General features: G+C 40.1%; 4 protein-coding genes and 1 non-coding gene across 6 annotated transcripts; 3 read left to right on the top strand and 2 right to left on the bottom strand.

Moving 5' to 3' along the window:
- Positions 1 to 693: 693 nt before the first annotated feature.
- On the top strand, positions 694 to 4,343 carry LOC131335482 (uncharacterized). Its single transcript, XM_058370855.1, has 5 exons — positions 694 to 1,531; positions 2,493 to 2,931; positions 3,067 to 3,301; positions 3,669 to 3,728; positions 3,867 to 4,343. The coding sequence occupies exons 1-5, from the start codon at positions 814 to 816 to the stop codon at positions 4,110 to 4,112; spliced, it is 1,698 nt and encodes a 565-aa protein (XP_058226838.1). The 5' UTR covers positions 694 to 813; the 3' UTR covers positions 4,113 to 4,343.
- Positions 1,793 to 1,899, top strand: LOC131299307 (small nucleolar RNA snoR100). The gene has a single exon (XR_009190692.1). It is a non-coding gene; the product is annotated as a small nucleolar RNA snoR100 (small nucleolar RNA).
- A 3,120-nt stretch (positions 4,344 to 7,463) lies between the features above and the next one.
- LOC131335477 (uncharacterized) lies at positions 7,464 to 11,504 on the top strand. 2 transcript variants are annotated; one of them, XM_058370850.1, is made up of 6 exons: positions 7,582 to 7,996; positions 8,120 to 8,590; positions 9,210 to 9,666; positions 10,088 to 10,325; positions 10,793 to 10,852; positions 10,996 to 11,504. In XM_058370850.1, exons 1-6 carry the CDS (start codon positions 7,846 to 7,848, stop codon positions 11,239 to 11,241), a joined length of 1,623 nt encoding a protein of 540 aa, XP_058226833.1. In that variant the 5' UTR covers positions 7,582 to 7,845; the 3' UTR covers positions 11,242 to 11,504. The 2 variants fall into 2 exon arrangements, with proteins under 2 accessions (XP_058226832.1, XP_058226833.1); XM_058370849.1 differs by having other exon boundaries at positions 7,464 to 8,590.
- Positions 11,505 to 12,420: 916 nt separating this feature from the next.
- On the bottom strand, positions 12,421 to 13,975 carry LOC131335476 (F-box/kelch-repeat protein At1g15670-like). The gene has a single exon (XM_058370848.1). The coding sequence runs from the start codon at positions 13,651 to 13,653 to the stop codon at positions 12,580 to 12,582; it is 1,074 nt and encodes a 357-aa protein (XP_058226831.1). The 5' UTR covers positions 13,654 to 13,975; the 3' UTR covers positions 12,421 to 12,579.
- Positions 13,976 to 17,652: 3,677 nt separating this feature from the next.
- On the bottom strand, positions 17,653 to 19,137 carry LOC131335475 (F-box/kelch-repeat protein At1g15670-like). Its single transcript, XM_058370847.1, has one exon. The coding sequence runs from the start codon at positions 18,963 to 18,965 to the stop codon at positions 17,898 to 17,900; it is 1,068 nt and encodes a 355-aa protein (XP_058226830.1). The 5' UTR covers positions 18,966 to 19,137; the 3' UTR covers positions 17,653 to 17,897.
- Positions 19,138 to 22,488: the final 3,351 nt, after the last annotated feature.

Genomic DNA, 22,488 nt, shown 5'->3' with positions numbered 1-22,488 from the left:
TTCTCCCTTGCTCTTAATATTGCTAAACATTAAATTTCTATCCACACCATGCCCGGTTTTTGAATAGAAACAATTTCGAATACTTAATTCTGTTTATAATGATTGATGTAGAAGTTTCCAATTTGTCTTTGATAACGGCATTTAATTATCTTCTTGAAATAATACAGATCATTTGAGTTGTAGCCTCTTTCGGCGTCAATTACCGGGGAGCCTTGTTTATTCAGTCTGTAATTGTGCGGCCACATGGATTGTAAAATTTTAAAATGTGAGGCTCAATTCACCCCACTCTAATACAATAAAAAAAGGGCGCTGCTATTTGCAGCTCTTTATTTTCTCCCATAGCCCGTTAAATATTTTCAATTATACTCGACAGTTAGTTACCGAAATTGAGATATATTTTCAGCATCCAATTATCGAAATATAATATTTTTTTAACAGCTATTTACCGAAAATACATGTTCGGCAGTTCTTTACCGAAAGTTGAACATATTTTCGACATGTAGTTACCGAAATATAATCTTGTTTTCAACAGCAATTTACCGAAATGTTATTTATGATTTTCAACAACCATTTACCGAAATGTAGTGGGCTATAGAAGAAAATAAAAAGTTGCGAATAGCGGCGCCCTAAAAAAATATATATTAGTGAGAGCAAGAACTCTACATCTTACTAGCCATCTAAACAAATGCATATTTTTGTCATTCCTTAGTTAAACTTGATCCAAACTCGATCCGTCCTAGGTATCACTAACCAATTAACTTAAGCCTCCCCTCCATACATATAGGCAACAATTTTTTACCCGCGCGTGGAGGAATGAGGACTGTGTCTTTGATCAGAGGGATCAATTCCCAGGGAATGGAGGGAAGAATTTGTATTGGCAGCAATGCCAAACAGTTGTTTCGGAGTAACCGATTCATCCTTCTGTTGTTGTTAATCACTTTCTGGACTTATGCTGCATTCTATGTCCAGTACTACTCTCGGTCGTCGTCTCGCAAGGGTGACAACGAAGCTTTCCTTGGCCGTGAACGAATGCGCAAGCAAGACTATCGTGTGAACAACGCTGTATCCGAAGAGAACTATCGTAGACAACGCGCAGTTCCGAACGAGAATCCTTCGGTTGTCGTGAGTGGAAAAGTTTTAATTGGTGGATTGAGAAGAAACAGTACTAGTTATGGATTGGTAATGGGTCCGTTTGATTCGACAGAGGACAGGATTCTGGAGAAGAGACCGACGGGAGGCTGCGACAAGAATGGGGAGTTTGCGAGGGTGGTTCGGGGGAGGAAGTTTGTAGTGGTGTTGCACGAGCTCACGATGACCGGAGCACCGATTTCGATGATGGAGTTGGCGACGGAGCTCTTGAGCTGTGAGGCCGCGGTTTCTGTAGTTGTTCTTAACAAGAAGGGCGGCTTGATGGCGGAGCTTGTGAGGAGAAAGATCAACGTGGTCAAAGATAAAAAGATTGTCAGCTTCAAAACTGCTGTGGAGGCTGATGTTGTCATTCCTGGATCAGCCGTCTGTGCTTCTTGGATCGGTGAGAATATTTTTCCATTTTCGTTCATTGTTTTTATATCGTCGAGATTGTCAACCAAAACTAATACTGAGACATTTATGAACATGTTAAGGTCCGCTTGTGTGTAAGCTTGGTCGTGTAGCCGCCTTTTGGGTGAGGTATTGGATTCGACTCTCGTTGGCCTTGGCCTTGTGCACTCTCTAATGAAAAATTGAAGGGTCGAATTTTTCCGAAGTTAAAAGAATTTATTATTTTACTGTGCATACCGATGCTCTGGACTATTTATGAAGGAAGCATGGTAATATATACAGAAATTGAATTGGTCTCTTAGCCTATCCTCTCTGATGTTATTTGGCTTTGATTTGGGGACATGGTTCCGTAGCAAAACAAATATAGGGGGGCCATTGTTTTAGTGATTTTCTAAGAGCAGTCACTTTGTGTATATTGCCAAATGTTAGATCTGTCTCCAATCTTTTCCCACTCATACCCCCTATGATTGGAGACTACATGGATTATGTTGTTGTTGTTGTAAGAATTTATTATTTCAAGGTCATAAACGGTCGAACCTAGCTTGGTCGTTGGTGGGTTATTCCTACGGGATTTGGGCCGAAGAGATCATAATCTCGAGTCGTGTTAACGATGCCTTTAGATCTTGTCCTCCAGTTCTCGTCAACTGGTCACTTGCCTTTGTTGGGTCCGAAAGTTGTTATGACTCTTTTGTTCTTTCGGTCTGGAGTCCCAATGCTCATGCCTAATTAGGCAAGGTTGTGACTTGCGCTCGCCCTACCTCCATCCTCTTTATTTAAAAAAAAAAAAAATTGATATTTAACCCTCCTCTTTAAGAGTTTATTTTTTTCCCATAGTATCTTTACTTCCCTGATTGATGTGTAAATGAAAACCTTGTAAAGTGATGTCCTGTCGTTATAACTCCTCAAATGTAATTACCCCATACATACATGATTGAGCATTGTCGTGGTTTCAGAGCAATACAGGGCCCATTTCCCGGGAAGCCAAAGCGAAAATATTGCGTGGTGGATAATGGAGAACCGAAGGGAGTACTACGAAATGTCGAAACATGTTCTAAACAGAGTGAAAATGCTGATATTTCTGATTGAACCACAATCGAAACAGTGGCTAGCTTGGTGCGAAGAAGACAACATCAACCTCGATTCTCAAGAGATTTCGGTGGCTCCCCTCTCCGTAAATGACGAACTGGCTTCCGTAGCAGGGATTTCTTCCTCTTCTTCTGGCCCTGAAGTCATGCTTGACAAGAGGAAGGAGTTGAGAAAGGCAGTTAGGGAAGAGATGGGATTGAGAGACAGTGATGTGGTTGTGATGTGTTTGGGGAGCATTAATCCTTCAAAAGGCCAGCTTTTGTTTCTTGAATCTGCTCAAATGGTGGTTGACAAAGAACTTCCTAGGTATGATTCTGGCTCACTGTTTGCCTGCTTCTTTTCTAGCTAGAATAACAGTGCGTGCTTCCCATAATCACAACTTAAGTCAATGAGTTACTTCCGACATGTGTTGATGACCCTCGATGCTGTGATCTTCGACAGTGAAGCCAACATAAGAGAAGTGGTATCCGAGGGTGAACGAGAACTGCAGGAACAGACGCTCAAAATTCTAATCGGTTCGCTTTGGTCTAAGAGCAACAAGCGGGAATATGTCGAAGCAATGCTCAGAATTATATATCAGCATCCAAACCTATCCAAGTCGGTGTTGTGGACTCCGACAACTACGCGCGTTGCCGCACTTTACTCTGCTGCAGATGTTTATGTGACCAATTCCCAGGTAATGGGGTTCTTGCTAGTTTTTACATTTACACAATGGTGATGATATACATAGGATGATCATTTTGTAACTTTTGTTGGTCTCAAGTAAATTGTCCTTAACGCATCAGTAGAATAAACCCCAGCCTTTTACATACTTTTATACACATCTATCTGAGTCTCGCTCAAGAATAGATAGTTGAGCTATCTTTCACGCTGATGCTCACCATTATTTTTTTTTTCCTCACCTATGACATCTCTATTTTTTCTCTCACATCTCTCTTCCCCATTTTCATATATGGCTATTTATAGGCCCAAAGAATCCCAATTTCCATACAAATCTCTATATTGTATTGTCTCTGTTTACTAATGGTACATGGACTGAACAGACGAAGTTTGGGGAAACATTTGGGAGAGTGACGATTGAAGCAATGGCATTTGGTTTACCGGTACAATTACAACCCTACTCAGTCTCACCGTTTTATCTCGTCCTCGTGTTTATATTACTATATAAATCACGATATTGAAAGATGAAAGTCGTACCTTTCTTCTTCTTCTTCTTGTAATTTTTTGTGGATGTTGTGCAGGTCTTAGGAACAGATGCTGGAGGCACTGCAAATATTGTTGACCATAACAAAACGGGTCTCCTCCATCTCCTGCGGCACCCGGGCAATCAAGTTCTTGCTCAAAATCTTCAATTTATGCTTGAAAACCCTTTAGTGCGGAAGGAGATGGGGGCGAGGGGAAGAGAAAAGGTAGAGAAGATGTACCTGAAGCGGCACATGCTTGAGAAATTAGCAGGTGCTATATCTAGATGCATGACCACAATCTAAGTATCTAATGTCAATGTACCATGGATACCGATACACATCTACAATGCGGATATGGCAATACAAGAAATTGTTGGAATTGAATTTAGAGTTAGTGATTACATTAAATACATGGGTAACACAAATTCATGTATTAGGTACATAGAAAGAGTCTAAGTGTGTTCGATGTATGTCATGTATCACCCATTTAGTTTTGAAGTGAGACAATCTTTTTGGGACGAAAAAAAGTGCTAATTGAGATCAAAGAATGAGGACGGAGGAAGTATGTCTTCATGTGTGTGTAGAGGTCAATGTATGGTTAATTTGTAGGCGCCTAGGAGTACGTAAGACCCCTGTATAAAGGGTCATTGGACATTTGTATAAGAAAAAAAGACCTAGTAAGAATACTTTAGAAAACGTATAAAAGTATATTGTGAAGATTGCTTATATAAAAGGTCATTAGTCGCATTTAGTTTTCCTTTCGATTTTTTCAAGGGCAGAAATGCTACTCCACCGCTGAGTTCCACCCCTCCACCCACCACTCCCCTACATGCGGTATGTCCCACCTATTTTTAAGAAAGGGGAAAAAAGAAAAAAGAAAAAAAAGAAAGAGAAAATGGCAGTACGAAATCAACTCTTCAACCTTTCAATCAACGGCTTAATCTCTGTCACCTGCCGCTCCCAGCCACCGGTTTCTTCTATGAGAATCTTGTGAGAATTTTGATGTTGAGCTACCAACACATAAATGAGGAGTTTCAACGGCCCAAAACAACACCTCATTCATTTTTAACAAACTACTACTACTTTGTTTAGAGCTTAAAAACCTAAAGGAGAGACAACAGGAGAAATTTCCAATCCGTCATCTCCTTCTCTCTCTCTCTCTCTCTCTCTCTCTCTTAAACTGATCTTCTTCTCTGTTTTAACAGAGAGAAAAAGTAACTATCCAAACTTGTTTGGGTTTACTCCTTCTTGTTTGTGATATTTTATGATACTTGTTCATCCAATTCAATCGAATTCACCCTCTGCCTCCATTTTTAACCCAAATGCTCTTCAATTAAAGGAAAGGAACTGGAAAAAAAAAAAAAACTCAATACTGTAGATTCTCAACCCCATTATCCGAAGGATTGAATCTTCAATTGCAAAAACCCCGTAGAGTTTTCCTTCATGGACTTTAAAAGGAACATGAATATACATATCATTGACTTCGATAATCGCTCTCCATTTAGTCCCGTGGTGCGCGTAAGCTAGCACGGAAACACTCTGTGTTATAAAAAAAAAAAAGATGGATAAATGTACAACCATTCATGGGTTGAGTTTTAGAGCTTCCATTTTCTCTTGTTTGTGCTATTCAATGTGCGCTTAGTATATGGTATGATAATTTGCGTTTTAAAATGGAAGGACACAAACTAGAACATCAATATCGATTTGAAAATTGTGCGTGAGATTTATTACTCCTCCGTTCTTCTCTAAAGTACGTTACACAATTTCTTAAACGCAGAGAATACGTCATAAGGAAAACAAACAAAGAGGCCACAACCAATACGAACGTAAGCAGCATAATGTTATGGTCCGCGGCTTGTGGAATTGAAAGGCACTTGGAAATTAATCAACACAGTATGAGAGGGATAGATGACAATCAAGATTAATTGAGGTCAACTATAGTTAATGAAACCTCAGCTTACGAAATCACTTTTAGCTGAAATTAATTAATTAAGGAATTAGTAGTTAAGACGTAGCTAGGAAGTTAGTGTCAGCTGTGGACATCGATCGCTAGTCTGGATGCCTAATAGAAAATATTAGTAAAGATTTAGATATATTTGATTTGTTCTTGGTGACAGTACAATATTATTTTCCGTACAGTTGCAATGGCATTGTCATGTAATTAAATTGAAAAAATGTACTAATTAAATTATGGAAGTCAAACATGTGATTCTTTGATGTTGGTGCAAATTCGTCGAACCCGATTGAAAGAGTATAAACAAGCAATATGGAGTGAAGGGATTCTTCAAGTAGCGTTGTGATATTGTTGTCCTTAATACGATATTCGCTCCCATCAATCGAGAGAATTTGGTGTGCAAAGGGATATAGCGAAGCCGTCTCCATTTTCAAGATAAAATGAAACCCAGTCTTAAAACTGTTGTCTAACTGCGTCATGCGCTAACGAAGAAATACCCGAATACCTTTGGATTTACAAGCCCGCCAAGAAAAAGTATAGGAGATAATTCTAGAGAGAAACAACAATCATAATTATTTTGATTATCTCTATCCCAATTGGTAGAATCCCTTGCCTTTATGTAGGCACGGATCATGACTGTTAATTAGCCAGAGATCGTATCTCTAATTGATTGATCCCAATAGCCATGTCTATTCATGTGACCTAATAGTCATATCTTTGGTTTGATCACGTCTATTTATTTAGCTTGAATAGACACATCTTTTGTGCTTAAATTCAATATTCACGTCTATTCATTTAACCTGAATAGACATGCTTCTTGGATAAAGAGTGTTCACCAATAATAAAATTTAATATCCATTATATATTTTGGAAATGTTCCAACAGATGATCATCCATGTGGCGTAACGACCTTTCAGAATAATCATTGGGCCCAAATCATCCGTAAGATATATACCATAACATTAGTTTTTGGCTCCCCAACATAAATAAAAAATATATATAAAAGAATTGGAGGCCTGTTCATTATAGGACTTGATCTCTATATTGACCATGATATTCTCCCATGCTCTGATTGCTAAACATTAGATTTCTATTCACACCATGTCCAGTTTTTAAATAGAAAACAATTTCGAATACCCAATTCTCTACAATGTCTAGAAGATAAAAAAAGAAAATCAGGAACCAGCCAGCCAATCATAATGATTGATGTAGAAGTTTCCGGTTTGTCTTCGATAACGTACGTCATTTAATTATCTCTTTTTAATAATATAGATCATTTGAGCTCTAGGCTTTTTTGGGGTCAACTATCAAGGAGCCTTTTTTATTTGGTCTGTAGTCGTGTGGCGTGGATTGTAAATTTTTAAAATATGAGGCTGAATACATCCCGCTCTAATACCATAAAAAAAAAAAATTAGAGAGAGAAGAAGAAGCTCTAGATCTTATGACTAAGGCTCCATTTGTTTTGACGTAAAATATTTTCCTGTAAATTTTTTTACCTATTTTCCAATGTTTGGATGGAAAAAAGATAGTAAATTATATTACCGGGTAAAATATTTTTGGTCATATGGATGAAAATGTTTTCCTCTCATAAAGGGCATAAGTCGTTTTTGGTTTTCAATTTGTTCCATGCGCTTGATCATCCTTTTCATTCACAGCCTCGTCTCTTCCGCAAAGGCCCCAACCATTTCGTCCCAATATATTTCCAATGTCCAACCACTCTAATTTCACAATCAAACCTTAATCACATATAAAACCCCTATTTTGATAGTTTTGAGCGATGCTATATATATTCTTCCAAAAAAATCTTTTCCACTATCAACCAAACACCCCAAAAAACAAACAGATTTTTTCTTTTTGGCAATATTGTTCTTCATGGAAAATATTTTACACCGAAAAACATTTTATGTTTAAACAAACTGAACCTAAATACATAGTTTTTCCATTCCATAGTTCAAAATTAATCCAAAACTCGATCCGTCCTAGGTATCACCTAACCATGCCAACTTAAGCCTCTCCTCCATACATATAGGGAACCATTTTGGACCCAAGGAGGATTGTGTGTTTGATCAGAGCTAGGCATCAATGTTACAAGAAATGGAGGGAACAATTTGCAGTGTGAGCAATGCTAAACATTTGTTTCGGAGTAACCGATTCATCCTTCTGTTGTTGTTAATCACTTTCTCGACTTATGTTGGATTCTATGTCGAGTACCACTCTCGGTCGTCTCACAAGGGTCGCAACGAAGCTTTCCTTGGCCGTGAAGGAGTGCGCAAACAAGATGATCGTGTAGACAAAGCTGTATCCGAAGAGAACAATCATATAACACTGCCCAAACAAGAGGATCGTGTAGACAAAGCTGTATCCGAAGAGAACAATCATACGCAGCGCGTAATTCCTATCGAGAATTTCCCGGTTGTCGTGAGTGGGAAAGATTTAATGCGTGGATTGAGAAGAAATAGGACTAGTTATGGATTGATAATGGGTCCATTTGATTCGACAGAGGACAGGATTCTGGAGAAGAGACCGACGGGAGGCTGCGACAAGAACGGGGAGTTTGCGAGGGTGGTTCGGGGGAGGAAGTTTGTAGTGGTAATGCACGAGCTCACGATGACCGGAGCTCCGATTTCGATGATGGAGTTGGCGACGGAGCTATTGAGCTGTGAGGCCACCGTTTCCGTAGTTGTTCTTAACACGATGGGCGGCTTGATGCCGGAGCTCGAGAGGAGAAAGATCAAAGTGGTCGAAGATAAAGAGATTGCCAGCTTCAAAGCTGCTGTGGAGGCTGATCTTGTCATTCCTGGATCATGCGTCTGTGCTTCTTGGATCGGTGAGAATTTTTTTCCATCTTCGTTCATTCTTTTTCTATATCGTCGAGATTGTCAACCATAACTAATATTCAGACATCTATGAACACGTTAAGGTCCGCTAGTGTGCAAGCTTGGCCGTGTAGCTGCCTTTTGGGCAAGGTCTTGGATTCAACTCTCCTTAGCCCTCTCTAATGAAAATTTGAAGGGTCGAATTTTTGAAGTTAAGAATTTTTATTTCAAGGTCAGCTTGATCGTCGGTGGGTTACTCCCACAGGATTTGGCCCCGGAGAGGTCATAGTTTCAAGACGTGTTAACGATGCCTTTAGATCTTGTCCTCCCGTTCTCATCTACAGGAGTCCCTATGCTCACGCCTAAGGAAAGGTTGTGACTTGCGCTCGCCCTCCCTCCATCCTTTACTTTATTTAAAAAATTGATTTCTTTCTCATATAGCATTTTTTGTTTTTTAATAACCGAATATCCGGATCAACTTACGCGCACCTCGACTAATTCCATATATATTACTTCCCGGATTGATGTGTTGTTTGTAAAGTGGTGTCCTGTCGTTATAACTCTTCAAATGTAATTCTCTGGCGCCCAAAAAATCGCCCCACACTTGATTGAGCATTGTCGTGGTTTCAGAGCAATACAGGGCCCATTTCCCGGGAAGCCAAAGCGAAAATATTGCGTGGTGGATAATGGAGAACCGAAGGGGGTACTACGAAATGTCGAAACATGTTCTAAACAGAGTGAAAATGCTGATATTTCTGCTTGAACCACAATCGAAAGAGTGGCTAGCTTGGGCCGCAGAAGACAACATCAACCTCGATTCTCAAGAGATTTCGGTGGCTCCCCTCTCCGTAAATGACGAACTGGCATTCATAGCAGGGATTTCTTCTTCATCAGAGAGTGATTCATCTTCTTCTGGCCCTGAAGTTTTGCTTGACAAGAGAATGGAGTTGAGAGAGGCAGTTAGGGAAGAGATGGGATTGAAAGCCAGTGATGTGGTGGTGATGTGTTTGGGGAGCATTAATCCTGGAAAAGGCCAGCTTTTGTTTCTTGAATCTGCTAAAATGGTGGTTGAAGAAGAACTTCCCAGGTATGATTCTGGCTCACTGCTTGCCTGCTTCTTCTCTAGCTAGAATAACAGCGTGCACTTCCCACAATCGCCACTTAGAAGTAAATGCGTTACTCCATTTGTCCTATATTGCTTGTCCAACACAAGAAACTCAAATTTTGAAGGGGACACACAATTTTTAATGCACGTTTTCTTAAAAAGTTTAATTAGATTTCTCACACTACTCCTTGTTCTCTATATCTAAAAGATACTTCAAATCTTTTATAAGGGTTAGTTTGTGAAAATTTGCACACTTTTCCTTTTGACATTTCAAAGAAGGCGAATATTTCGGGACATCACAGATAGTATAAGGAGTCGCATATTGACACTTCGTATCCGAGTACATGCAATATAAATCGATCGCAACATGTGATGATGATCCTGATGCTGTGATCTTTGACAGGGAAGCCAACATAAGAGAAGTGATGTCTGAGAGTGAACGAGTACCGCAGGAACAGACACTCAAAATTCTTATCGGATCGCTTTGGTCCAGGAGCAATTATCAGAAGCAGTATGTCGAAGCAATGGTCAGAATTATATATGAGCATCCTAACCTATCCAAGTCGGTGCTGTGGACTCCGACAACTACGCGCGTTGCCGGACTTTACTCTGCCGCAGATGTTTATATAACCAATTCCCAGGTAATAGCCGTTCTTCCTAGTTCTAATGATATTGGTTGACTATTTTGTTGGTCTCAAGTAAATTGTCCTTAGCGAATCAGCAGAATAGACCCCAGCCTTTCACATGCTTTTATACACTTTTATACGCATCTACCCGAGTCTCACTCAAGAATAGATAGTTGAGCCGTCTTTTATCCTGATGCTCACCATTATTTTCTTTTCTCACCTATTACGTCTCTATTTTTTCTCTCACTCGTATATGGCTACTTATAGGCCCAAAGAATCCCAATTTCCATACAACTATTGAACTACACACACATGAGAGCACAATAGATAGCTCATTTCTACTGGAGCATCCGAATGAATCCACAAGCTAAACCAATTTCTAATATAGGACTGAACTTTTTCTGTCTTCGATCTTGTCTTTGGACAAGTAGATAAAATGAACTTTATTGTCTCTGTTTACTAACAGTACGTGGACTGAACAGGCGACGGTTGGGGAAACATTTGGTAGAGTCACGATTGAAGCAATGGCATTTGGTTTACCAGTACGATTACAACCCTACTCAGTCTCGTCGTTTTATCTCATCGTCGTGTTTATATAACAAATCACAATATTGAAAAACGAAAGTCATACCCTTTTTTTTATTATTGTAATTTTTCATGAGCGCATGTGGACCATGTGGTGCAGGTATTAGGAACAGATGCTGGGGGCACTGCAGATATTGTTGACCATAACAAAACGGGTCTCCTCCATCCCCTGGGGCCCGAGGGCAATCAAGTTCTTGCTAAGAATCTTCGATTTTTGCTTGAAAATCCTTTAGCGCGGAAGGAGATGGGCGCGAGGGGAAGGGAAAAGGTAGAGAAGATGTACTTGAAACGGCACATGCTTGAGAAATTAGCAGATGCTATGTCCAGATGCATGACCACAATCTAAGTATCTAATGCCTATGAACCATGGATACCAATACATGCGGATACGACATACGAGAAATTGTTGGAACTAAAGTTAGAATTAGTGATTATGTAATTTTTTTTTTTTGATAAAGTGATTATGTTAATACAAGGGTAACACAGATTCATGTATTAGGTACATATAAAGAGTCTAAGTGTATTCGATGTATGTCCGGGGTACTCTGTACATGTACTTCCTCCGTTCCAAATTAAGTGTCCCTTTTCACTATTTGGGAGGCCTCAAAATATTGTCTACATTTTTTATCTATATTATTTTTTACATGCAATATAAATCTTGTTTGGTAGATCTCAATTAGTTATATTATACATAATTTTAAAAATCTTAAAAAACATTATAACTTGAAATATATACTCAGCAAATTTTGTAAATGACACGACTGCCAAAAAAAGACACTTATTTTGGGACGGACAAAGTATTATGTATGTTCATGTATGTGTAGAGGTTAATGTATGGAGTTAATTAGTAGGAGTCTAGAAGTACATAAAACCACTGTATAAAGGGTTAGACATTTGTAAAAAAAAAAACTAGTACTATAGTATACTTTAGAAAACTTATTAAATTATATTGTGAAGAATGCTCATAGAAAGGGTCATTAGTCAATTTCAGTTTTCTTTTTGATCTGTTGAAGAGTGCTTATGTATGCTTAATGCTTACTCACTGTGAAATTTGATTGTTTCCTTGCACATGTATATAATGACTGTTTTAAGAGGAGGATTAACACAAAATTATGGATTCAGTTCTCACCACATCCACCAGGCCACCTAGAAATTAAGGACTTCTTGTGGAAATAGACAAAGATCGATAAGTCATCGTCGCAGTGTGAGCGTGCGGAAGGGTCCCTCTAAGAGCCGCGGGCTGTTTTATTGGCTTGTCTACAAACCCGACCAAATAAAATGTTTGCCTTGAATGGGGAAGCACCAACGCCATGATCACTTCCCACGGAGGAACTAGCTCAGGGAGAGCGAAGCTCCAACGCCATCACTTCGATGGAGTAACCAGTTCAAAAACACCGAAGACAATAATGGCTTGTTCGTTGATTTTTCGAGATGGACAATGTATATCTAAACTGATCCTATTCATTGATTTTTCGAGACCCTACATTGTCTATCTCGATCCAATCGCATATTATATGGAGCCTTGTTAGAGAAATTTAAGCACAAAATTAATGCAGAACTTGGAAGCTCCTTGCAATATTACATGATATTTCCCTTGAAGTAACGCAAAATTGGGAACCACAATTACATGTACTAATTGCTAAAGCTGAAAATCAAAACACAAAAAAATTCTTTTCTCAGGTTTCTAAATGTCCAACCAACAACCAGATTGAACATAGCCACAATATTCCGCCGGTACTTCAACTTGCGTCCACGCGTTCCTCTTCAAATCCAACACATCAGCTCTGAGGGCCCCACCGAATTCCGACAACCCAATCACCAACATCTTGCCCCTCCACGCCGTCACGTAGGATATGCTACATCGCACCTCGGCTGGCAACTCAGCCACCGCCTGCCACGAGGAATTCAAGCGGATCGCCACATCATTGCCACGACACATGTACAATCTCCCATCCCCGCCGTCCGAGCAAGTAGTTGGACACTTGGCGGCTTCCAAGAAGTCATCTTGGATCTGGTCCCACCTCATAGTGGCCACGTCGAATTCTTCGGCACTTTTACTAAACTGACCTTGCATCTCGGTGTTGTAACCACCGATGACATGAAATTTGCCATCGTGGAACACCCCCTCGCACTCGTCACGTTCCATTGCCATGTCAGGCAGTTGGCCCCATTCGTCCATTGCCACGTCATACATCAACGCAGATCTCAATGCGTTCTTCTCCTTATCATGTCCACCCGCAATATACACCGTCCGATTTGAATCGGACACACAAGCGAAGAACGATCTCGGTCCACCAAGCATATCGGACCCACGCCTCCATGTGAACCGTACAAAATCGAACACAAACGCCGAATTCGAAACCACACACGTCACCGGGTCCCACCCGCCCATCACCACCAAATTCAACCCGACACCCACGATCCGACAAAACACGGGCAGCCCGTTCTCGTATCCGGGCACGGGCGGCAGTTCTCTCCACTCACCCGTCTCCGGCTCGAAAACCGTCAACCGACAAATCATATTAACGAAGCGTTTCATGGTATCAGAATGGGGCTCAGACGGGTTCACCCGAGATTGCACCATGACAACTAGCGGCTGGGTTAACCCGGAAACCTTCCGAAGCCTCCGAAACTCCGGCTGCCGAATCTCCGCGTTCCATCTCCGGCACACCGATGAAGCCGAAGAAAAGTGGGTATACGGGACCCGAACCAGACATTCGAGGCCGACTTCCTCGGGGAGACCCGGAATAAGGTCCATGACCGAATCGAGAGTGTTAAGCAGAGACAGAGAAACAGAGCACACTTTTAATTGAGAACAGAGGGATGAAGAAAGCCAGAAAACAAAAGAGAAGGATGAGGAATAACTACAAAAGGGTCCGAATAGTGTTGCTTTCGCTTTCACTTTTGCTTTTGCTTTTGCTTTTGAAGGATGGGTGTTCGGCTTTCTTGGAAATGTCCGAACGCGGAGTAAAATAATGTTACACGGGTTGTACAAAGTTTGTGCAGAAATCTAGCGTCGCGTCTCTTGAGTCAACGTAGCAGCCAATCGCGTCCCGCGCGCTTTGTTGCATATAGTATTTGTGACGTTAATTAAACTCGACAGAGTTGGGAAAACCTTGTACAAGGAGAGCGAAAGTGGCTTTCGGGGATAGACTGTACCAAAATGGAATCATCACTCATCAGACGTTGGTTGTTTTGTTCTCTCACCTTTTTTATGAGTGGGTATTTCTCTTTTCTGTGGTGGCGGTCCTCTCTTTTTTTTTAGGAATTTTTGGTTGCAAATCGAGTATCACGTGCTAGTCATCGATTGTATGTTTGGACAGCTCGGATGTACTGCCACATCAAAAAAATTCTCTTTTTCTTTTTGCCAGAGCATGGGATTGGGGTGTTAGGCAAAGTTGGGATTGAGGTGTTCGGCTCCATCAGATCAGAACTCTTTTTTTTTTCTTTTTCTTCTGTTTTATGCTTTCCTAGAGGGCAAAAGGGGGTTCTAACTGCTAATAGGTAGGCTAATACTTACGTGAATGTCATTGTTGTCCCCCATTTAGACAGTGTGTAAATTTGATACCCAGGCTATTGAAACTAAGGCTGCGTTCTTTTGGACTAAATTTAAATTTGAAAATTTTGTCCTTATTTGAATTTTTTCCACATTTGTTAATTTTGCGCCAAACTTTTGTAGGTTGTTGATTCGTCTCGACGATATTTTTGCGCTAAAAAATTGTTATCTCAAAATATTTGAGTAAAACTATAAAAGTGCCAAAATTTTACTTTTCCGATTTCTCTCGTCGAAACAAATCAACAGCCCACAAAAGTTTGACATAAAACTAACAAATGTGGAAAAAAATTCAAATAAAGACAAAAATTTTAAATTTAAATTAAATTCAAGAGAACGCAGCCTAATAAAAACCTTGGAATTAAGACAGGTAAGGAGAAATTGTAACTATTCAATTGATGAGCTAGCAATACAATGGAACACAAATATCTAAATAAAGATATGATCAAAATCGTTCGCTCCACAACTTTTTTTTATAAAACACATATGAGACCCGTACACATCGGTCGTCGCCAAATACATTTGTTCTCAACTAGTACTTTCTGCGACCCCACCAAACATCTTTTTCCTCCACTATGCACCCCTCTCTCTCTCTCTCGCTCTCTCTCACTGCACCACCACTCCTCCCTTTCCTAGAAGATATTTTGGTTTTATTAATCCCAAAGTGCGTGGTTTGTTCTTTGTGGTGGGCATGGATGCATATGTACATATTTTGTACATATCCAATTATCCAAGTAAGAAAATGTCTAAAATTCTTCTAGAAGGTTGAGGGAAAAGATAGCAACTCCACATGGGATCGTGCTAAGTGTTCACTGTGGTTCATGCACATCTAGATTAATTATTTGAACTTATCAATTTAATTTAATTTAATTCTTCTAGAAGGTCGAAGCAAAATTAGAGGGAGAGAGAGAGACCATGGGGTCAGACATTGGGTCAGCCTCTTTTGTTTTTACTCTGTTTTTCTTTTTCTACTATCATTAGTTTAATTTATTTGTCTGTTTGTTAATGATGGCTGATATTTTTCGTTCTTCCCCGTATACAGTGCTGATTCTTTTGGTTCTTTTGTTTTATAAACAAGGTGTCCGAGCCAGCAAGCTTGCGCACGACGCAATTGACACCGTAGTCGTGAAATTAACGAGCGTGTGAATCTCCACTCGTTTCCGAGTTTGAAATGACTTGCTTTCGTGGGATTCAACGTTCCGATATCTTTGAGTACATGTTTCGGTTGTTGTCTCATGCTCGCTCGGCTAGCCAGACCTGCAGGGTTTCTACAGAGGGATGGCAGCCTGTTGACCCAAGAACTCATTGTAGGGTCTTTGGAGATGAGAGGGTCCTACTCTTTCTGTGTGTGTATGTGTGTGTATATATATATATATCCATTATTTAAGCGGCCATAATTAATCAGGCCATGCTTTTCCAACTAGCTAGGCCCTCTTCCATTGTAATAAGACATGATGCCATCACAAATTAAGCATGTATATGTACATTGTACAAGTGTATTATATATGGAGTACGAGTGTGGAAATTGGAAGAACGATTTTTATGTCTAAAAAGAGAAAAAGATATGGTAATGGGGTCCTGGTAGATTAAAATTCAAAAATGCTACTTGCACAACCGTTGTGTTGGTTGTGTGCGTAATTCTGACCGTCCAGATGTATTTGGACGGTCTAGATTTTATAAAAACTCTTCCAAGGAAAAGTTCAACTTTTATGGAGAAGAGTTTGAGCGAATCCTGGCCATTTATTATAGCAATGGACGGCTTGAGATTGGTTGTGTGTTGTGTTTTACACAACCGTTGTATGTGTAGCACTTTTGATTAAAATTATCAATACAAGTAACATTACTACAGTGAAACTAACAAGAGAAACGAAAATCCTCACACGGTCCTCACCGACCGTCGGACTCCATAGGTGACTCACAAAACAGCTAGACTGCTATGGTTTCCAACTAGGATTCATAAGATGTTGTTCAGTTGATCTGGTCTCTACGTGATTAAGTCCAATTCACCCTTTTGGTCTAGCAAAAAAAGAAATCATGGTACGTCGGAAATTCACTTATAACGATTTATGAGCCCAACTATGGGTAGACCATTTGGCATACACCAAATTTACAATACTAATAATTGGAATCGTTCAATTTGTTTAGGATATTATATATTTTAAGGGTCGTTGTAGAAACTAGAAAGTCATCTCATCCAGATATCGGTAAATTATTGATTAATTCATTCAATTTTTGTTCTTGCGAATTCAAGTGCAAAAATCGATCAACCCCTTATCGATATCCGAAAGACATGAATTTTATAGAGACTCTTCAAAAACATGTTTTCAAACAAATTGAAAGACCTCGATCATATGTATAAGATCTCGAGGTGGGTCCTCGATCATATGCAACTTATAATATGATACTCCTATATAGCTTTCAATCTCTCTCACCTGACGTGATTAAGTGTGCAATTTTGGTTAATTGTAATTAATTAATGGCTTCCTTATCTCTTTCATCAATTGGCATGTGAGTTTATAGTATATTGGATGAGATAACACGCAAGAATTGGGAATGGTGCTGTGCACTGTGCGCAGCACCGTGCTGCGCACCTCCGAGCTGTCGGATCGTGCATCCAATAGTTCGAATTTTATCTCGGCAATGAATGGCTCTCAATCATTGGTTGCCAATATGAGATCCGAGTCGTCGGATACACGATCCGACATCTCGGAGGTTAGCAGCACGGTGCTGTGCACCTCACTGCACAGCACCAACACGAAAATAGCATAGCCATCGCAAAAACGATTTAAAAAAATTCAAGATTCCACTAAAATAAATAAACAAAAAAATGCGGTTGACTATCAATTAACCGTGGCAATTCTTAATTTTGATCAAATACAAGGAGGAAAAAACAAAGTGGTGCATTGGCGTGCTTCTAATATCTTGAATAGGAATTGGTGTTATTCTTTGGGTTGTATTCCGCCTGAACTGACTTTCCTTGTAGCCTTCGATAGGCGTTTTTAGTTCGTTTATATCATGTGAGCTTTTAACAAGAAAAAATAGAAATCTCCTTTCAAAATTGCACTCTTAACCGTTCGATTGAATTTGAATTTATTTGCAAGCAAGAATTAAATTTCTTGACCAGCCTAAGCACTTTTCGACGAGTAATATTTTCAAAATTCAGTTTACGATTAGGACAAAACTCCAACGGATCCGATAGTTAGATGCTAGTGGTAGGAGTTGAACTCGCAAGCTTAATAAAGTAAGCTCCTTGCAATTATACTCCCGCTGGATCAAACTCTTGGAGTTATACCGGTACAAGAAATTGGGCAATAATATCTAGCTCTCTTCCATTTTTATCCCCAGAAAAAGAAAGAACTACAAACGACTTTCTTTTCTAACCCTGTTTTGTTTTCTTTACCTTCCTATGCATATGCACAAACTAGCACAACACTCTTGTGCTTTTTTGTTTATATCTCCATACAACAGCCAGCCTGAACGTGGCCGGAATGTTCCTCCGGCGACTCTAGCTTTTCCCAGCTGAAATTCTTCAAATCCAACAAATAGGCTCCGTGGGGCTCACCGAATTTCGAGGAACCAATCACAAGCAGCTTCCCCTGCCACATTGCCACGTAAGCCGTATTTGCCACGGCATCGGGTAGCCCAGCTATGACTTGCCACGCGGACCCCTCGCGTGCAGTCACGTTGCGTTTGTGGCACATGTAAAGCCTTCCGTCGCGGCCATCCACGCAAGTCCTCGGACACACCGCAGCATCCAAGAACTCCTCTTGGACCTGGTCCCACTGCCACGTGGCAAGGTCGAACGCTTCGGCATCTCTCTGGAAACGGCCTTGATTCTCCGTGGGATACCCGCCGATGACGTAGAACTTGCCATGGTGGAATACAGCTTTGCACTCGTCTCGCTCTCTTGCCATGTCAGGCAGTTGGACCCACTCGTCTCTTGCCACGTCATACATCATTGCTGATTTCAATGCATTTTTTGCATGATCGTGACCGCCCGCAACGTACACCGTCCGATCAAAATTCGACGCGCATCCGAAAAACAATCTTTGCCCACCTGGCATATCAGCCCCACGCCTCCACGCGGCGGTGACAAAGTTGTAAATAAAAACCGAATTCGAGACCTGCCAAGTCACCGGGTCACACCCACCCACCACAACCATCTCCGACCCGACTCCGACAATATGGCAAAACATCGGCAACCCATCTGGGAAACCCGGAACTGGCGGAAGGTCCGACCTGAAACCCGTTTCTGGGTCATAAACCGTGAGCCGATAGACTAGCCTAGCTTTTAGCTTGGCTACATGCGAAGTTCGGGTCGGACCGACCCGAGCCCGTGCCAAGACCATGATTGATCTGGTAAATCCAGCCGATTTCCGATGCCGTCGAAATCCCGGCAGCTCAATCTCTGCTTTCCAACCCTTACATACCGAGGAAGCCACTGAGAACTGATCGAAAGGTAAGCGAATTAGACATTCAAGAGTGACGTCGTTGGGAAGTCCTGGAACGAGTTCCATGATGGGTTGTTTGGGAGAGAATTTTTTCGATAACTCAGGTGTCTGGGCTAGCTAATTATGGTTACGAGAATCCAAAATTCAAGAGCTCCAAAGAAGAAATGGAACAGAGCAATTTTAGGGAGATGGGTTGTATTTGGACTTATGAATTGGAATTGGATTTAATGTGGAAGTTTATATAAAGGGGAAAGGTCATTGGAGATAAGTTTGTTATTATAGAAGGTGGGTCATGTTCTGGAAGGTTTTCTAGAGAGAGAGAGAGAGAGAGAAAGTATGATTGAGAGAGACAGGGGACTACTATTTGGGTGAGACCACAGGAGTTGGCGGTTGCAAGTATTCCCGTTGTATTTGATTTTGATTACCAAGGTTTTTGTTAGCCCATGAATGGAAATGGCCGGCCCCGAGGGCGGGGTTAGTCGGCGGGTTTGCTCTCTACACAATTGATTACGGTTCGAATCTTGACATCGGAACATAAGAAAGTAATTTTTTTGTGAATTCTCAAGTCTCGGCGCGGATGGTGGTTTGTTTTTGACCGAACTGGAAAAAAAAATCAATTAAAAGAGATTCGTGTAAAATGGTCTTGTGAATTCTCAAGTCTCGGCGCGGATGGTGATTCGTCTTTGACCGAACTAGAAAAAAAAATCAATTAAAAGAGATTAGTGTAAAATGGTCCAGACACCTTGACCGTCTGGAAATATAAGATAGAGACGCTTAGACGGCACAAAATTTTCCTATCCTAGACGACACTTTGTCATGACGTGAAAAATCTAAAAAGTAAAAAATCATTGTCGAAATCTTTTTTTTTTAATAAAGACGAAAAAATTTGTTTATTAGCTTATTTTTGTCTTTATTCCAAAAATTTAAGTTTCGATTGTAATTTTTTACTTTTTAGTTCTTCTCGTCAAGAAGAATCACAAGATTAAGGGCATTAGTGAAGCACATGTTTTGACCCGGAAGCAAAAGTTTAGGACCCAATGTCTGAAAAGAGAGAACCAAATCAACTTTTTTCAACTCAAATTTTATTCCCGCCAGCAAAGTCATTAAGATCATGGTCAGGTCCATTGATTTGAATCAAAACTTACCTATCGATTTCAGACATGGCTAACTGTATCAGATTTGAGTCAAAGGTATATAGAGCCATTATTGTTCTTATTTTATACATACAAGTCGATTTAAGATATCAAGACCAGCTTATACACATTTCGACTAGTCACTGGGGACTTGATATCAGCTTTGTCAAAAGTTACATGTTTTTAGTTTATTATGTTGAAATTACAGCAATTAATTAATAATATTGAAAATTTGGAGAAGATTGCCTAATTTGATTCGATTTTCTTATTATATGTTTACTCGGTCGGCAAGATAGAGATTTTGTTGCATAGGTTTTATTTTATTTTTGTTTTTTGTTTTCGTAGGGACATCTTTATAAGAATCAAAAAGTGTTTGATGCGCACCGTTACTTCTAGATCAGTCAGGTTCCGGTGAAGGATCCCGCAAAATGCGGGACTCCCCTTCCCGATTGAATTTCGATGATCCGAACCGCTCAAAGTAATCAAAACGTGATTTTAAGGGTCTTTGCGAGAAATCAGCAAAAAAAATGACCGGGAAGGGCTTCATCCAAGCAGTTTTCATTGAACGGTTCAAAAAAAACTGCTTGGATGAAGCCCTTCCCGGTCATTTTTTTTGCTGATTTCTCGCGAGGACCCTTAAAAATCACATTCTGCACACATTGAACGGTTCGGATTTTCGGATTTTCAAAATTTGATCGGGAAATGAAAGTCCCGCATTTTAATAAAGTGAGGGATCCCTCACTTGATCCGTGGTGCTTCTAGGTAGTACTTTTAAACTAAGTTTAGAGAAAGGTCTTGATCTTCTGATATTCATTTCGGATCAACAGATTTCAAACTCGTTTATTGTGTGTGCTTCATTTTATTAACTGAGAACAAATTGTGTTGAATGTCAAAAAGAAAAGAACACTGATCGGGCTGGGGGTTCGAACCTAGCCAACCCTCCGTTAATTTTCCCTAGCAGGATGTTCATATGCAAGGATGCAACCATGAGAGTAACTAAACATAACTTGATTCGACAAAACTTGTAGTATCCGTCGCTTTTGGTTGACTTTATAATTGTGGCAGACATCCGAGTCGTGCGAATGAATGGTCAATAAGGGCATTCGAAAGAGTCAAAAGCTTTGAGGAGAATAGGAATAATTGAAACAGACTTTTGCCGTAAGCTGTAAGCTGGTACAACTTCTGCCACAAGTTTTTTGAGAAAACAAAATGGGGAATTATTACAACTTTGACACATCTATATAGAGAGAGAGAGAGCACAGTTTTGTTCATAAATTGTGAACTTCATGGTCAAAGGAAAAGAAGGCATTAAAGGGTCTAGAAAGATAAATTGACTAGAAACAGAATGGTAGTTATAGATCGAAATAGTAAAATATAAAATATATGGGTTTCGTAATCATACTCGGTCACAAAATTCAACCGCGTGGACTGCGCATGTGGGAGAGAGCAAGTGCGAAAGCATATCAGAAACACATCACGAACTACTAAAATTTGCGAGAGCAAAGATTGAGAAAGTAAGAACGCATGACATAAGGAAGGATTACGTGACTAAGATCAAATCATTAACATACAAATGGAAGGAATTTTTGCCTCCTGGAACAGAAGTAAGACTTGCTTCGCTAAAACATGGGCCAGCCGAAAAGTTTTGAGGTGAGGGACACCTTCGAGATATAAAGAAAAAAATCAAATAATATAGGAGTATGTATGTATGTATGTAGATCTTTGGGAAGATTATGCAAAAAAATCTGATTTCGTCTAATGCACGCACAATTCCATTTTCATATATAGTACTAGTTTTAATCAGTAGATAGTTACTTTTTCACTTTGTGTGGAGAAGCTAGTTTTTTATAAGCGTAAAACATGCTCACAATGGGTCCTAAAAATGAAATGGGAGATGTTGCCAAGCATTTTTCTGTAGAGCGGTCGATCCGGTTGCTTATTTCAGCAATCGACGGCTCGAATTTTAACTAACCAATGGACGATATAGATTTGTATGCGCTCAGATTTGATCCAAACTGTCCGTACCAAGATGAACGGCCGGATCAACTGCTCTGCATCCGCTCGGCAAGGAGCTGCTCCCTAAAACTCGCATCATGTGCTCTCTTTTTTTTTTAATGTAAATAACCAAAATCTCATAATTTTGTTTATGTAAACATGTTTTTTTTGTAATTCAAGGTGTTCAGAACAACTTACGCAGACCTTGACTAATGTTGGGAATTACTCCAATACTAATCTCACTGTCTACTAGCTGGGGCAAAGCTCCTTACAAATTCAGCCTATAAGAGTTTATAGCACCGAAGAAATGAACCTGAGAACTAAGGAAGAGTAAACCTCTAAGTTTTATGCATCGACTGCCAAGCCAAATTGTTTATGTGACTATGTAACGCAAGTATATCGAAACTTGACCCCCATGTATGCATAATTGTCTAAATCGTATATATGTACTAAAAGTAAAC

Source organism: Rhododendron vialii, chromosome 8a (genome assembly GCF_030253575.1).
Source record: "Rhododendron vialii isolate Sample 1 chromosome 8a, ASM3025357v1".
NCBI lineage: Eukaryota > Viridiplantae > Streptophyta > Magnoliopsida > Ericales > Ericaceae > Rhododendron > Rhododendron vialii.
This window is presented reverse-complemented; position numbering and strand designations above follow the sequence as displayed.

Coding starts and splice junctions, on each gene's coding strand:
- LOC131335482 (XM_058370855.1), top strand. CDS start 814: ATGAGGACTGTGTCTTTGATCAGAGGGATCAATTCCCAGGGAATGGAG. Junction 3,302..3,668: donor TTTATGTGACCAATTCCCAG/GTAATGGGGTTC, acceptor TGGACTGAACAG/ACGAAGTTTGGGGAAACATT. Junction 3,729..3,866: donor CAATGGCATTTGGTTTACCG/GTACAATTACAA, acceptor GATGTTGTGCAG/GTCTTAGGAACAGATGCTGG.
- LOC131335477 (XM_058370849.1), top strand. CDS start 7,846: ATGTTACAAGAAATGGAGGGAACAATTTGCAGTGTGAGCAATGCTAAA. Junction 10,326..10,792: donor TTTATATAACCAATTCCCAG/GTAATAGCCGTT, acceptor TGGACTGAACAG/GCGACGGTTGGGGAAACATT. Junction 10,853..10,995: donor CAATGGCATTTGGTTTACCA/GTACGATTACAA, acceptor CATGTGGTGCAG/GTATTAGGAACAGATGCTGG.
- LOC131335476 (XM_058370848.1), bottom strand. CDS start 13,653: ATGGACCTTATTCCGGGTCTCCCCGAGGAAGTCGGCCTCGAATGTCTG.
- LOC131335475 (XM_058370847.1), bottom strand. CDS start 18,965: ATGGAACTCGTTCCAGGACTTCCCAACGACGTCACTCTTGAATGTCTA.